Source organism: Labrus bergylta, chromosome 12, assembly GCF_963930695.1.
Source record: "Labrus bergylta chromosome 12, fLabBer1.1, whole genome shotgun sequence".
Lineage (NCBI taxonomy): Eukaryota > Metazoa > Chordata > Actinopteri > Labriformes > Labridae > Labrus > Labrus bergylta.
Window position 1 is genome coordinate 20,564,358 of NC_089206.1, and position 16,819 is coordinate 20,581,176.

At 41.3% G+C, this 16,819-nt stretch overlaps 1 protein-coding gene across 2 annotated transcripts; it reads left to right on the top strand.

The window, feature by feature from the left end:
* The first annotated feature begins 476 nt into the window (after positions 1-476).
* Positions 477-13,552, top strand: LOC110006283 (tumor necrosis factor receptor superfamily member 5-like). Of its 2 annotated transcripts, XM_065960981.1 has the most exons (10): positions 477-523; positions 2,446-2,539; positions 2,674-2,831; positions 10,906-11,028; positions 11,248-11,403; positions 12,201-12,288; positions 12,360-12,532; positions 12,645-12,673; positions 12,758-12,823; positions 12,936-13,552. In XM_065960981.1, the coding sequence occupies exons 2-10, from the start codon at positions 2,517-2,519 to the stop codon at positions 13,011-13,013; spliced, it is 894 nt and encodes a 297-aa protein (XP_065817053.1). In that variant the 5' UTR covers positions 477-523; positions 2,446-2,516; the 3' UTR covers positions 13,014-13,552. The 2 variants fall into 2 exon arrangements, with proteins under 2 accessions (XP_065817053.1, XP_065817054.1); XM_065960982.1 differs by lacking the exons at positions 477-523; positions 2,446-2,539 and adding an exon at positions 3,076-3,169 and having other exon boundaries at positions 2,679-2,831.
* Positions 13,553-16,819: the final 3,267 nt, after the last annotated feature.

Below are 16,819 nucleotides of genomic sequence, written 5' to 3' on the forward strand. Positions count from 1 at the left end.
TCATATAGAGAATTATGTCATCTTACTGAAATTATTTGGGTTTATTACACTCTAAGATTTCATAATTTTTGTATTTTTAATGAAATTTTGTGTATCAAAATAAATATCTTTTTTTTTTTTTTATTTACTCTCAGCTCCATCTAACCGTCTGCAGAGACTGGCTGCAGGACTCTTTCTTTACACTTTGGAGGATACGACAGCTTTGATGTGGCTGGAGGAACTTTCTGAGTCATGTGTTTCATAAATAAACATGTTATAATGTAGACAAGTATAAATTAGTCCCACCTGTGTATATTTGAGAACATTGCCTTTTACACGCTGAAGAAGAGCATCTGCTCGAAACGTCCTTGTGTCAATTAAAATAAAAATGTAGTTTGACGTTGAAAAGGAGTTGAGCATGTTTTCTCCATGATTTCTCAGACTGCAGACAGATACTATTGGATGGTTCTACTTTTAATGCTTTTATTTTGAAGGGCTGAAAAACGAAAGTAAAATTTTCAGCGACGCCATTTGGAGCATTAAGGTATGTGTGTCCGTGTTTTATTAAGTTAAAGACTAAACAACATTGGAGAACAGTGTAAAAGTGAATCTTTGTTGTTTTAAAGTTAAAACTCTTCTGGTGTGAAATGTTATAAATCCTCTAATGATCACTAAATGAACACAGAGGATCCTGAGACACTCAGACTGTCTGACACTTTAGACTTTATGGAAATACATGAAAATAACCTCAAACTTCAGGGCAGACATAAGGACTACAACAAGAAGACTCATAGGGAGAAAATGTTGACACATTCAAATATAAAGTTTGGACAATGTTGATTGAAACTTTCAGTGCTGGAATGTTTCAAAATGCACTGTGGATTTTTGATAGAGAAATGTGAAAGTTGGAGAAATGTACACATTCAGTGGTATATGTTCATAACTCTATACATAACAAACTGTCCTCAGAGGAAATTTGGTCCCTGTAAAACTGTTGGAAGATAAAATGCTGTGCGAGAAGTTGTGGTGGAGGGCCCGCAACAGTGAAACACTCTCTGGTAGCTTTTTAGCTCCAACAGTCTTCCAGGGACCCATTTTTACATTTGAATAAAGTTTGTGTATTCAGTTCAGAAAATATAACAAAGAATTGTTTCACCACTCCAACTTTCAAATTTCACTACCAAATCTACATTAACTAATTAACAGAAAATAAATTCCATACATCAAATAAAGAAAACAAAAATCAGGTGAACATAGAAATAGCTCAGGCAAGGCAAGAGACATTAAAAGAGCAAGACTTTAGATATATCCAAATCAAGTTTTTGGCCTTTCTATTCTATTTTCCATATATTTTAATGATTTAAAGTAATTGACTAAATAACACAAAGACATAAAAAGAGGGGTTGATGTTTTTTTCATTTACAAGTATAAATTTACCCAAAATTATAACAAGGTTAACAATGTCTGAATATAATAGAGGATATCTTTATTAGAAAATGTAGGAATGTTATCAATCTTTAAAGACAACCAGCTGTGGATATCAGCCCAACATGTTTTACTGTATGACCAGTCAACAAATAAATGTTCCAAGGTTCCTACCTCTGAGGAGCAAAAAGCACAGGCATCTACTTCAAAATGGAGTCTTTTGTGTAAAAAATCACAAACTGGGTCGATTGCACATGCAACTTTAAAATGTGTTTCTTTGAGCGTAGGAGTAACTGGACATGACAGATAAAAAGAAAAACACAATTTTCTCAAGGTGTCGTCAAAGTTACCAGAGCTAGTATTGAAGTCTCTTGTTTTTCTGTTTAAAGACTGTTTCAGCGTCTATCAAAAAAGATCAACTTCACCAACTTTTAAACAAGAAAGGTACACACAGAGAATATGACATGTTACTTCAGATCATTTGTTGTAAATTCTTCAAAAGTAAATAGGTATCCCTCTGTATTCAGTGAATGCCAATTTTTCTAACATCATATTTAAACCATTCCCATTTATTCAATGGGGATAAATAACTTTGTAGTTCGACCTTTTTGATTAAGGAGAGGGTCCTTTTGCAAAATGAGTTGCTTTTTAATACACTATTGTTACACTTCCAGATTAAAGGCCCTTATTTTAGTATGTTGTTATTGTATTAACTACATAGAGTCATTACACAGTGATCAGTAAGAGAAGGACAGATGTCACAGTCTGAGGACATATCGACTAGATTGCTCGTTATTAGCCAAAAGTCTATCCTAGAACACTGAGTTTGTCTGCTATTATTACTCCAAGTGTATTGTCTCTATCTGGGTTATTATAATTATATTATATCGTATCTTGACTCCAGTATCCTGATAATATCGTATTCATGGTTTGGACTTCACACTGTTTTTACTCTGTGAAATATTAAACAGATTTATCATCATCAGGTAGTATTCATGTACACTTTGTCTTCAGTGAGAACATTTCTCTTTCTCTTCACAGATTCTCCTGCTGAACGTCTCCACAGGTCAAACTCTGACATGTGGTCCATACAGTTATAAGACACCTGGTGGATGCTGTCCTATGTGTCCACCTGGTAAGATCCAGTTCATAATTAACTTTATTTAATTTCCATTCATGTCTGAGACTTTTTACACCTGGTAACAATCTGCATCTGTCCTGATGATGATGATGAAGATGATGATGATGGTGATCTCTCTCTGACTGCAGGAAGATGAAAACACTTTTCTCTGGGAGTGTGTTACCTGTCCTGGTTTGGAGTTACATTTCTCTTGGTCCTAAATCTGTGTTGGTTCAAACAGACGAGGAATCTGTGCTGGTCTTCTGTTACAGAGAGAATGAGACCTGGATCAGCTGCAGTGTTTCTGGTAAATGATCTTATTGAATTATCTGAGCACTGATTGAGGTTTTATATTTCTCCTCTTCAACATTTCTATCTGTGTAAATATTTGTTCTGAATGATTCTTCTTCACACAAACAGACAAACTTCAGATGTGAAGATTTGAACTCTTTCCCTCTTCTCTCTTCATGGACTGGATGATGATTTTAGATTTCTCTCTGTATTCATGTACACTTTGTCTTCAGTGAGAACATTTCTCTTTCTCTTCACAGATTCTCCTGCTGAACGTCTCCACAGGTCAAACTCTGACATGTGGTCGATACGAGTATGAGACACCTGGTGGATGCTGTCCTGTGTGTCCAGCTGGTAAGATCCACATGAATGTTAAATAATCTTTAATTAAAGTTTATCAGGTTAGATTAACATTCTAATCTTATGTCACTGTTTCTGAGTAATTTGCCTTTTTTGCATATTAATAAGGCACTTGCGCACAAAGACTAAAACAGGGACTCCAGCACCTGCCTTTTGCTGTCTACAGAGAAAGTGACACCCTGCACTGGTCACCAGCCATTCACAGGGCTGACATATAGAGTCAGACAACCAGCCACACTCACATTCACACCTACGGACAATTTAGAGTCAGCAGTTAACCTAACCAGCATGTCTTTGGACTGTGGGAGGAAGACGGAGTACCCGGAGAGAACCCACACATGCACGAGGAGAACATGCAAACCGTAGCAGCAGCGGTCCCACCAGTGGTTACGAGCCAACGGCATAAAACCCAGCAGATGGACAACAAAGAACCTAGTCTCGCAGCCACCTTAGAGGCGGTGGTACCACCCGGGCCAATGGCATTCTGCACAGCACATTGACTACTGCATGACCAGTTGGTCACTTACAGGATCAACAACAATGAAACATGTTGAGTCTCTGTATGGAAAAGCTCTGAAAATAATAGACAAGAAACCTTTTCGTATCACAAAGCATGATAGCTTGTACAACATCAGGAAGATCAGACCTTACCTGTCAGAACACGCTACACAGCTCCTGGTACAGGCTCTTGTGATATCACGCATCGACTATTGTAACTCTCTACTGGCAGGTCTTCCTACATGCACTATCAAACCTCTGCAGATGATACAAAATGCAGCAGCACGACTGGTCTTCAACCTTCCTAAAAGAGCACATGTCACTCCGCTGTTCATCTCCTTACACTGGCTCCCAGTTACTGCTCGCATCAAATTTAAAACTCTGCTGCTCGCTTACAACACAGACACAAAAACGTCTCCTCCTTACTTTAACTCTCTGATCCAGGTCTACACTCCCTCCCGCCCACTACGCTCTGCCAATGAAACGTGTCTGATCCAACCTTCACAACAGGGTCCTAAGTCTCTGACTAGACTCTTCTCCTCTGTCGCCCTCCGGTGGTGGAGTGAACATCCAAACTCCATTTGATCTGCAGAGTCCCTCTGCACCTTTAAGAAAAAGCTAAAGACCCAGCTCTTTCATGAATACTTACTAACTTAATGATGATGGTCTCCATATTATTGATGATGATGATGGTTTTTGTTTGATAACGACGACTTATAAGATGGTTTCTATACTGATTAGAGCTCTCAAGAACTGGTTGTTGTGCTTTGCCTCTGGTCACTTCTTGTCAGCACCTCTGGTCACTTCCTGTCAGCACCTGTGTGTCCAATCGGACTCAAAGCTGATCGTTTGCTCTTACTGACATTGTTCCCTTTTTTCTAGATCCTTGCTTGTGTTGTACTTACTCTCTGATGTACGTCTCTTTGGATAAAAGCGTCTGATAAGTGAATTGTAGAATTGTAGCTCGTATTTTAGAAGGATGTTACTCCTCCGAAAATACAGGCTAGTAAGCTTTGACAACTTCCAAACATTTTAAATTGCCTGTTTGATGTATAAAGTCCTACATGGGCAGGCTCAACCTCCACTAAATGATTACATCAAACAGAAAGCTATAAATGACTCCTCAACTAGAGCCACCAGAGCCACTGTGAGATTCCCCTCAGACGATCAAAACGTTTTATCGTTCAAAGGGAGCACATTAAAGAACATCATCATCTTTATGTTCATTAATGTGCATTGTCCCTATTTTAAATAAACTGACACTAACTAAAAACATGCAAAAGCTGTTTAATATTTGTATTATTTTCAACATATACATTTAAAGATGATTTACCTTTACAGTTACCTTTAAACATATTCATTATATATTATCGTCCTCTGTTCCACTTACTGTCTTCTTGTTCCTTCTTTTCTCACCCAGACAGATTATTCTTCTTCATTTTCCTTTGGTGACTTTATTGGCAAGTTTAAGATTTCACTGGAACAATGCATTTACACTTGAAAGCGCTGTCGGGTGGGGCCCCCTGAGGGAGGTTTCCTACTGTCGTTGCAAAATTTGCATATTTTGGACTCAGCTGTGTTTAAAGTTTTTCAGACCTACTGGGCTGTCAGTTGACAAGCAGTCTCTCTCTCTCTCTCGCTCTCTCTCTCTCTCTCTCTCTCTCTCTCTCTCTCTCTCTCTCTCTCTCTCTCTCTCTCTCTCTCTCTCTCTCTCTCTCTCTCGTGCTTCATCGTGAGTTTCAAACTTTTGAATGTTTGTGTGTTATTTTTCTTTCTTTGGTTAACATAGTTTGTGTTTAGTAGTTTGTTGTTGTTTAGTTGTTTGTCTACCAGCTCGGCTGGGCAGCATGCCCGTCGTAGACATGGAGCTGGACTTTGAGAAGCTGACAGCTGTCAGCTGCTCGGTGGAGGAGGCTAGTTTAGCGGTTGGAGAGGTGGTGGGTTACGGCAGCGTGAGGTCTGCCTCCCGCATGAACGGGGCCATTGTTATTTTTTTAGATAGCACGGCTAAAGTGAACGATGTGGTCGAACAAGGTGTAATAATTAAAGACACCTTCACCTCTGTTCTCCCCCTGATCAACCCGGCTAAAAGAGTCACCATCTCTAACGCCCCCCCGTTCATTAAAAATGAAATGTTAGTTAAAGAGCTGTGCAGGTATGGGCAGGTAGTGTCCCAGGTTAAGATGGTGTCTCTGGGATGCAAGTCCCCCCTGCTCAAACACGTTGTTTGTCACAGAAGACAAGTTTTCATGGTCATGAAAAACAATTCAGATGATCTTAATTTGTCTTTTAATTTCAAAGTCGATGGTTTTAATTACATGGTGTTCGCAACATCAGCGACCATGAAGTGCTTTGGGTGTGGTGCAGAGGGACATTTAATCCGCTCATGCCCGGAAAAAAATGTTCATGTGCGGGGAAATGCTCAGGCAGCACCGGCTGCTGAGGTCACGGCGGCTGCTGCGACCCCCGGGCCGTCTGCTGTGACCCCCGGGCCGTCTGCTGTGACCCCCGGTCTGTCTGCTGTGACCCCCGGGCTGTCTGCTGTCTGCTGTCTGCTGTCTGCTTTGACCCCCGGGCCGGCTGCGGCTGCAGACGTGGTACCGGTCGATGCTGCCGCCGCGGAGCTCAGCGGAGCTGTCGCGGTGCTCTGCGGAGCTGAGGCCGCTGTAGCGGGTCCTAGCGGAGTTCTTTCAGACAGAGCTGCTGCTGGGCCTCTGAAAAGTAAAGTGTCTGATGTAGAAGAGCTGTCAGTGGTCAGTGATGAGGGCCAGGTAAAGAACAGTAAACAGGGAGACAAAGAAAAGGAGATAACTGAATGTGATTTAAGTGAGAAAGAAAAAAGTTTAATCAGTGAAAGTCAGGAGGTAAGTCAGGAAAGTAATAATAGTGTGTGTGTTGATTATGTTGAAGATGAGGATATGTCTGATGAAGAGTCATTAAAGATTTCTCAGAAGAGGAAGAGTGAAAGCTTTCAGGACAGTACTAAAGCAGTTGAAGAAGGACAGAAAGACAGGAGCAGGAAGAGCAGAGAGTGACAGTGAGCTCATGTCCACACAAGAAGAAGGTCCAGTCACTTACACCTCAGCTCACATTAAAAAGTTTCTACAGGACACCAAGGGCCTCAGGCTGCTCAATTTAGAGGATTTCTTTCCAGACCTGAAGTGTTTTTTAAGTTCAGCTCGACCTTTAACTAGGAGCTCCGGTGCTTTTGGGGACGACGGCCTCACCGGTCAAGAGATCTTTCGTCTCAAAAAACTGATCGGGAAAGCGAAAGCACAAATCAACGATGATGATGTTTAGACTGTGTCTCATCTCTTTCCTCTTGTTGTGTTTTTATCTTGTTTCTTTTTTAAACTCCTATCTCTCAATGTGTGAATTTAAAATCGGCACCTTAAATTTAAATGGAGCGAGAGATGATGCAAAAAGAGCTGCACTATTTCAACTGATGGAGTTCAAAAAGTTAGATATTTTAATGTTTCAGGAGTCACACAGTGACTCTGAGAACGAGTGTCAGGAAGGAGTGGCCTGGGGAGGTGATCCTCAGCCATAAGTCCACCTGTAGTGGAGGAGTCGGCTTTATTTTTTCTAGAGGCTTTCTGCCTGCTTCGTGTGAAGTAGAGGAGGTCATTGAAGGCTGTTTATTGAAAATTAGAGTGCAGTATGAAAATGTAAAAATTACTCTGATTAATGTGTATGTCCCATGTCACACTGTGGACAGATTGGGTGTGTTGAGTGTTTTGTGTGACACTGTTAAAAAGTGCAATACAGGGGAGTATTTATTCTTGGGGGGGGATTTTAACTGTACAGCAAACCCAGGTTTAGATAGAAACCACCAAGCGCCTCACAGCGCCTCCTCACACAGACTCAGACAGTTTTTAGAAACACACGAGCTGCTGGATGTGTGGAGGAGTTTACACCACACACACAGACAGTACACATGGAGTCACTCTAAAGACAATGTTTTATCTCTGGCCAGGCTGGATCGCTTTTATTGTTTTAAACACAACATGAATGTTTTTAAAGAGTGTCTTATTGTTCCTGTAGGCTTCACTGATCACTGTCTCATTTATTGTTCTGTTTTTATTAAGAATGTCAGACTTCAAAGTGCGTATTGGCATTTTAACACCATACTGCTGCACGATAAAGCTTTTAAGTCTGCACTGGAGTACTTTTGGGTCACTCACAGACAGCTTAAGTCTGATTTTAAAACCATTCAGCAGTGGTGGGACTTTGGAAAAAGTCAGATTAAACAGTTAGCATTAGCAGATCTTTGAGAGATCTAGAGATTGAAGTGGTAGAACTACAGGGTTTAGTTGATGCCACAGGAAATCAGGGACATTTAGCTTCCCTAAAGTTCTTTTTTGGTCTGGAGAAGAAAAGTGGACAGAAGAAGATCTTTCACTCTGTACGATCAGACAGTGGACAATCGATCTCAGATTCTGCTGGGATCAGAAAACATGCAGCTGGTTTTTATAAGGATCTGTACACGAGTGAGTTTGTTGATCGTCCAGAGGTGTGTGAGTCCTTCTACACTGGTCTTCCTCAAGTCAGCGCTGAAAACAACACAGAGCTTGAGGCCCAGCTGTCTCTGTCTGAACTCTACTCTGCTGCTATGAGTCTGCAGAATGAAAAAGCTCCAGGTATTGATGGCCTTCCTGTTGACTTTTATAAAGTGTTTTGGAGTGTGCTGGGAGAGGATCTCCTAGAGGTTTTAAGAGACAGTTTGGAGAGGGGTCGTCTGCCTCTGAGCTGCAGGAGAGCAGTCATCACTCTGCTGCCAAAGAAAGGCGACCTTCAGGATCTAAAAAACTGGAGACCAGTGTCATTACTTTGCACAGACTACAAAATCCTGTCTAAGGTCCTGGCATCCAGACTAAGGCAGGTGATGGGGTCGATCATCCACACAGACCAGACCTACTGTGTGCCCTGCAGGCTCATCAGTGATAACATCACTCTCATTCGGCATGTTTTGGAAGTCTCTGGTTCATTGGCTGTAGACACTGGTCTGATTTCACTAGACCAGGAAAAGGCTTTTGATCGGGTTGAACACCAGTATCTATGGCGGACTCTAACCGCCTTTGGGTTCAACCCATGTTTCTTAGCTAAGATCCAGGTTTTGTACCGTGACATTGCGAGTGTGCTAAAGATCAACGGAGGCCTGAGTGCTCCTTTTAGTGTACAGAGGGGGCTGAGGCAGGGCTGCTCATTATCTGGAATGGAAATCTGCTTCACAGACTGAGGTCAGGTCTCTCTGGTGTTCGTTTTCCTGCCTCTGAAGTCAGTTTTAAATTGTCAGCGTATGCTGATGACGTCATTGTTTTTGTCAACCAGCAGAGAGATATCGATGTTTTAAAAGAAACTGTGATTTTGTTTGGGTCGATATCTTCTGCCAAAGTGAACTGGCTGAAAAGTGAAGCACTGATGGTGGGAGAGAAGCTGAGGGGTCGGCTCAGTCTGCCTGGAGGCCTCTTTTGGAAGTCAGGAGGTTTTAAATATTTGGGAGTGTTTTTGGGGGAATGAAACTTTTGTCAGTAAAAACTGGGAGGGTGTTTTAGAAAAAGTAAAAGGACGTCTTGATAAATGGAGGTGGCTGTTGCCAAAGATGTCTTTTAAAGGTCGTGTACTTGTGGCCAATAACCTTGTTTCCTCTGCCCTGTGGCACAGACTGACCTGTATCGACCCTCCGTCCTCTCTCCTGTGTAACATTCAAAGAGTGTTAGTTGATTTATTTTGGGACAGGTTACACTGGATTCCTCAGAGTGTGCTCTTCCTCCCTAAAGAGGAAGGAGGACATGGACTAGTTCACCTGGCCAGCAGGGGGGCTACTCTCCGCCTGCAGTTCCTCCAGAGACTACTCACTGGGCTTGCAGACCTGGTCTGGAGACCGCTGGCCTGCTGTCTTCTACAGCGGCTTGGAGAACTGGGGCTGAGCTCGTCTCTGTTTTTAATGGATTTACAGCAAGTGAACATTTCCTCTGTCACTGGATTTTATCGAAATGTTTTTAATGTGTGGAGTCTGGTGAACAGGCAGAGACAGGGACACTCCCACTCTTTGTACTGGCTGCTTAAAGAGCCTGTACTTTTTGGAGGTCGTTTTCATCTTCCTGACTGGGCTGGACCGAGCCTGTCCGGAAAGTTCTGCAGTGCCAGGATTTCCACTCTGGAGCAGGTGGTGGAGCTGACGGGACCTCAGCTGGACTGTCCTGCTGGTCTGGCTGCTCGTCTGGGGGAGAGGTCGACCAGAGTCGTTGATCAGTTGCTGAGTCACTGGAGACATCAGCTGACAGGACAAGAGATGTCTCTGATGTCGGACTATGGGGACGGTTCTCTGCTGCCCGACCAAACTGACCCGTTTCCTGAGTTCACTCTGTCTGCAGACCTGAAGGACTGTTCTGGTCCTCTACTGGCCAACGCTGCAGGCTGCTCTTTTAGTGACGCTGCAGGAAAGACTCTATACAAACTGATTGTTAAGACTTTGAATAAAAAGACACTCAACGCACGCAGTGACACCCCCTGGAGGACTTATTTGGGGCTAGCTCCTGAGTTTAGACCCTCCTGGGAGTCTTTGTACAAACCCCCCTTGTGTAAGAGACATGCAGACCTCCAGTGGAGAATCCTGCATGGAATCATTGCTGTGAACTCTTTTATCTCTGTTCTTAATGTGAATGTTGTTGATCAGTGTCCTTTCTGTGTGCACAGGGAGACGGTGTTTCACTGTTTTTTACAGTGCAGTCGGCTGAAACCTCTGTTTGATCTTCTGGAGAAGGTTTTTAGTGGTTTTAAAGAGTTTTTTACTAAGCAGGTTTTTATTTGTGGTTTTAAATACACTCAACAACACAAACACAAATGCCAGCTGATAAACTTTGTTCTTGGTCAGGCTAAGATGGCCGTGTACGTGAGTAGGAGGAGGAAGGTGGAGGAGCCAGACAATGTTGTTGATGTAAAGCTGTTGTTTGTAAAAATGTTAAAATCCAGGTTGTTTATGGACTTCAGCTTCTACAGAGCAAATCTCTCTCTCTCTCTCTCTCGCTCGCTCTCTCTCTCTCTCTCTCTCTCTCTCTCTCTCTCTCTCTCTCTCTCTCTCTCTCTCCCGTGCTGACATAAGTTACTGAAGGAGAAGTTTCATGTTGTTGAAGCGTCCATGTGGAAAAAAGGCAACTCTGTCTCTTCTGATTGTTCAAACAACAGAAAAGAAAAAATAATAAAAAATGTCTTCTTGTTGTTTCAAACAGGACATTGGGTTTATGAAGACTGCACAGACTCCAGAAGTACTCACTGTAAGCCCTGCACTGATGGAACCTTTATGAACCATCTGACTTCCCGTACACGGTGCTACGACTGTAAAAGCTGTGAAGGTAGATCTCTGACATTATTATCAAACTAAATAAAGATCAGAACATGTTACTAAACAGTCATCACTGTAAAACCAGTTTTCTAACCTTCAGTTAGTTTGAGTTTGAGCCTCAAACACAGAGATGATCATCTGAGTACTTGTTATTTCCTTACACCAAACTGTTCTTTAGTAGAGCAGAAGTACAGTAGTTCATAAATAACCTCTGTGTTTGTGTCGACAGGTTCTGGTCTGAAGATGAAGACGTCGTGTACGATAAAATCAGACACAGTTTGTGAACCTCTGGAAGGATTTTACTGTTCAGACTCTAGAAAGGACGACTGTGTGGAAGCAAAGAAACACAGACGCTGTGAACCAGGAGAATACATCAGAGAACACGGTTAGTTAAACACATTTCACTTTTATTGGAAGTCTGTTCTGTCATAATCAGGATTATTTACAGACCACTGACAAATAAATCATTTCTTCTGTCTTATGAGTCACCATCTGAAGATTTTCTGAACTCTCTGGATCGTAATATTCCAACAAAAACGGTCCTGCTGCATCAGAACGAGTCCCAACCATCCAAATCTAGAGGAAGATTGAATCCAAACACATCACATAAATAAAGATCTACAGATTGATTCAAATTGTCCACCGCTGTTCCAGATTTCCTGCTGTATTTTCTGTGATGATTCATTTTTGTGAATGATTTTTTAAAATTAGGACACTCAAAACTCTAACCTTTCGATTGGCACCCCATTTGGCAAATTAGGACCTTCCATTCAGTTCCCAGTCTATTACAGCCAATGAGATGAAAGGATTCTGTATTCTGATTAATCTATACCCGACCAATTGCACGCCACTATGCTGACGACTGACGTTTCTTGTAGCCAATGACATTCTGAACACGAGGCTTTTTAAATTTGAATTTGAATTTATTTATTTAATAGGGACGATGCAATTTAACATAGTTTGAATACAGAGCAGGAAACTGATGTGCTGCACAGAGAGCTTATAGCTATTGCTAATTTCCAACTCTTGTCTCTAGTTGGGCCTTTGGTTAGCTGAAATGTGTTTGACCAACTGATAAGATAATTACATGACATCATTTTGTATATATGGTGATAGAGGGACTGTGTTCATGTCTAAAACAACCTCTGTGAAATAGTCTCATGTGTTCTGTATTTCCTGCAGGAACTTCCTCCACAGACACCGTGTGCTCCACCTGCTCTGATGGAACATTTTCAGACGGGACGTTTCCATCTTGTCAGAATCACACACAGTGAGTGAAGCTTCACATCACACATGGACTCTCCAGATGTTCCTGTAATAACTGTCCCTCTATCATTACAGATGTGAATCAGAGGGTAGAGAGCTGCTGAGAGCAGGAACTGAGACAGAAGACGCTCAGTGTGGAGGACTACTGCCACACTGGACTGGACTGATAGTCGCTGTTGTGATGTTTTTAGTCTTTGTACTCGCAGTGTGTTATTTCAAACGGAGGAAGATTAGACATCTAATCTTAGGTAAGGTTTCCACTGTGACAATGAAACATGATCATGTTTATTTTATAGATGTTATGGTTTCTTCATATGTTTCTTCATTTATTTGATTTTTATTTCTAATGTTTTATTCCAGGAAACATAAAAGAAACACTCTCTCACCAGGTATGTTTTAAACTCTCTTTACTCTCAATCTGTTTTATGTTCAATGATTTAATAAAGTCTCTCTTATCAATGTTTCCCGTACAGGAAGATGTGATGCTTAGAGAACAAACCCTGGAGAGTTTGAAGTCAGATGACTCCAAAGAGTCGAAGGTGAGCCAGCAGAGCTTTGATCAAATGTTCTCTGACTGACTGAGATCAACTCTGTCCTGTTTTTACAGATTTACTAAATGTTTGATTTAAACTAAATCTCTTTTCTCGTCAGGGTGAGACGGTTCAGACTGAACTCCTGCAGAGTGAATCATCTCCAGGATCCTGTTCTGGTCCACCTGCTGGATCCTGACACACTGTTGAGATCTGTTTATATGTATATATGTGTTTATATGTATATCTGTTTTTATATCTGGTCCAGTTTTGTTTTTCGAAGACGATGATTGAACACAAACACTTTCATCAGCGCTCCATCGGCTCTCTCACCATCAAGTTTAAATCTTTTAGAAATTAAAGATTGTCCCTTTTATTTCTTGGGTCGGCTGTGGATCAGTGGTGGTCGGTCGTCTCCCAAGTGAAAGGTTGGGGGTTCGATCCCCAGCTCCTGCAGCAACATGTTGATGTTTCTTTGGACAAAACACTTAACCCCAAATAACTCCCTCTGCTGCATCATCAGGGTGTGAATGTGTATAGATGAGTGTGAGCTAAGATGAGATCAGATGTTGTTATTATGATTTTTATGATTTTTATTATTTTTTTATTTACTTTTGGGTTTGTAAAAAAGCTTTTGTTGCACTTTATGTTAAAATAATTAATGTGATGTCTTTCTGTTAAACTCTTTATTTCTGATTGAACTAAATGTATGACACGAGATGTCAGAGCGCTGTGTGAGGTTACATGTCCCGTAGACTCTTTATGTTTTTGATTCTGTTTTCAGAAAATAAATCAAGTTAATGTTTTAAAATAATATATCAGTCTCATGAAGAGAGGCTTCAGTTTTTGTTGAAGTGGTCGCAGGTTTGAATCCTGATGCTGAATTAAAATGACCAAAAGAAAAATCCTCAAAGCAGTGAATAGAAATGTCTGCAGATCAGCTAGAAATACCAAAGAAGAAGTGAGAAATTAATAACTGCAGGGACTTCAAGTTTAAATGTTGACTCTTTATGTTCTTGTTACTGTTGTAAAAAGGGATGAATAAAAAGATTTGACTAAATCAAAGTGTCTGATTCTTGAACAATAACATCAAACTATTGAATATCTGTGCTCTGCTTACCTCTGGTGGTCAAAAACAGAACTGTTTGCGTTTCTGTTATTTTAACTTCAACACTCTGAGCTAACAGTTCAAATATTTGTAAGTTAAAGGACAATAAGAACTCTGAGGTCAAAGGTCAAAGGCTCAGTTCTGTTTCTGAAGTAAAGCTCTGTGTTTCATACTGAATATATCACCTGGAGGAAGAACTCTGAATACTTTTTTTATTTCACTTGAGCTGATTCATGTTTTACTCTCTGCTCGAATCATTTCATATTTATCTGATTTTATTCCTTTTTAATTAATCATTGATAATCAATTAGTGAAATTGTACATAAACACTTTAGAGATTAAATATATAAAACAGTAAGACTTAAATTCAATTGAACAACACAGATTAATAAGGGTTATAGAGGGAGAAAATATAAAAAAATAAGTAGAGAGTATTGTTCACTGTGGATCAGGAGCGCCCTCTACTGGACAACCTTCATGATGACACCATATCTAAATGATCCTAATGGTGGTTTCTCCATTAAATATTTTTTAAAATGTTTTGTTTTTATATCAGCGCATTTATAAAAAAAATCACCCATCCATCCATCTATCTACATTTTCTTCCTTATCGAGATCGGGTCGCTGTGGCAACAGGAGAAGTACGTCAACCCAGACTTCCTCCCCGTCAACATTTTCCAGCTCCTCCTGGAGGATTCTGAGGCGTTCCCAGGACTGAAAGATATCCCTCCAGTGAACTCTGGGTCTACCCCAGGGGGTTCTCCCGGTCGGGCATGCCCAAAAAAAGATGTGAAGGAGTAGCGGCCACTTTTTCAGTCATTACCCATCATGCATCTTTTTACAGTCTATGGCGTGACCACAGAGGGTTGGAATTAAGATTGGTAAATCGAGAGCTCTCCCTTGAGTCTCAGTTCCCTCTTCACTACAACAGTTTGGTACAACGCCCCCATATACGCTGAGCCAATCCGTCTGTGATCCGAAAGTCCTTCTCTGTAGCCTCCCTGAAATCCTCCCACACCTGAGGAAGACCCCGGAGAAACAAGAAGAAACAAATTGAGACTCTCAGACAGTTCTGTCTTTGACCACTAGAGGTCAGCAGCAGTACAATAAAACTGACATTTAAGAATCTGACACTTGGATTTAAAAGTTCATGAAAAGCATGTGATTAAGGTTAAAGGACTAAAATACAGTTCAGTTCAGTAACTTTTTGAAAAGGCTTCCACCTGAATTGTTTGTTTTTATGTACACTGAGCAACAAGTCATGATGGACAAAGTGTGAGGTGTTGTCTTCATGTCTGTTTGCCTTTTTGTTTGTTTGTCCCCTTCAATGATATTCATTAATCTTCCTGTTTTATTATTATCTTTAATTCATTTGTTGTTTGGACCATAAAATACTACTTTTTACTTTATAAAGTGATGATAAAAAACAGAAACAATACAAGTGATAGAGAGCAGACATCAGAACCATGGACAGAGTCAGAACAGAAATAAAATGTGAGACACAAATACATATTAGAAATAATCTGAAGAAATGTATTAAAACAGAGATGATTCTTTTTTCAAATGAATTGTAATTTTTTATTGTGATTATTTTTCAAATGATTTGTTTCTGTGGAAGGAAACCGAAGTCCTTAGAGTAAACCCACACCACCCAGGACTCCATGTGGGCTCACATGTCGTCCTGTGTGGCCCTGGTGGGACCTGAAGTCCTTCCTCATATCCAGGTTAGACCCTCTGAGCTAGGAGCCAATGAGAGGCTGATAACAGAGAATAACCTGAACATGAGGTCTGACGTCAGGCCCCAGTAGACCTTTCTCACAGCTGTCATAGCAGGAGCTGAAAGGCTCGCTGCTACACAAAATGAAGGCTGAGAAAGGTCTGCCCCCACCCCACCCCCCACCTGAGGACCAGCGATGGTAACATGTCTTTAGTCACGTTTAAAGAGGCTAGTGAAAGAATTCAACTTGGATTTGAAGAATCCTTTGATTCCGCTGCTTTCTTTGGTTAAAAGGCGCCTTTTCAGAGTCTCAATCACAAACTCAATGACTGAGGGAGTCTGTGACAGCAGGCTCCTCCAAAGCCACCCTTCACCAAGCTTCTGGCACAGGTCTTTGTGCACTTTCTTACATATCTTCCTGATTTTCTTGTCTTGTCAATTTCAATTCCAAAGGCTCTTACCTCTACCAAGAGCATGTCTTTCAAAGTTTCTATAGTGTCTTTGTAGGCTTCATGGGACTCACTGATGGGCACGTCTTGCATTACTGTGTGTACCAGCTCTGACACCAGCATATCACAGGCCAGTTCATCCCACTCCTGGATTGTGGGGACTTCTTCTTCATACTCAGCTTCGTCTTCAACCTCCTCCTCCTGATCTATTGGAGTTGGTTCAAACTTCTCGACCTGATCAGTCAGAGGTATTTCTACTTCCTCCTGCTGCTCAGCACGTGTCTCTGAAGATGATTTCTCTTGCTCAGCTGTGTTTTCAGCAGAACAAGACAACATCTTTGCCAAACATTTGTTTAGCATTTTTCCGACCTGTTTTGCTATTTTTCTCACTCTGGCAGTGAAGGTCTTGCATCCCTCAGATTTCTCTCCACTGCTGTCATGCCCTTTGGAGAGGTCAAAGTGAACTCTCTTCGTTTGAGTGGCTTCTGTGACCATGAGCCCTGTCACCTGCAAACCCATCACCTCAGCCAAAGTCTTGGCAATGGTGACACCCAAGTCAAAACTTTATTTAAAACAGTAGTCTCACAAAAATGGGTCCCTGGAAGACTGTTGGAGCTAAAAAGTTACCAGAGAGTGTTTCACTGTTGCGGGCCCTCCACCACAACTTCTCGCACAGCATTTTATCTTCCAACAGTTTTACAGGGACCAAATTTCCTCTGAGGACAGTTTGT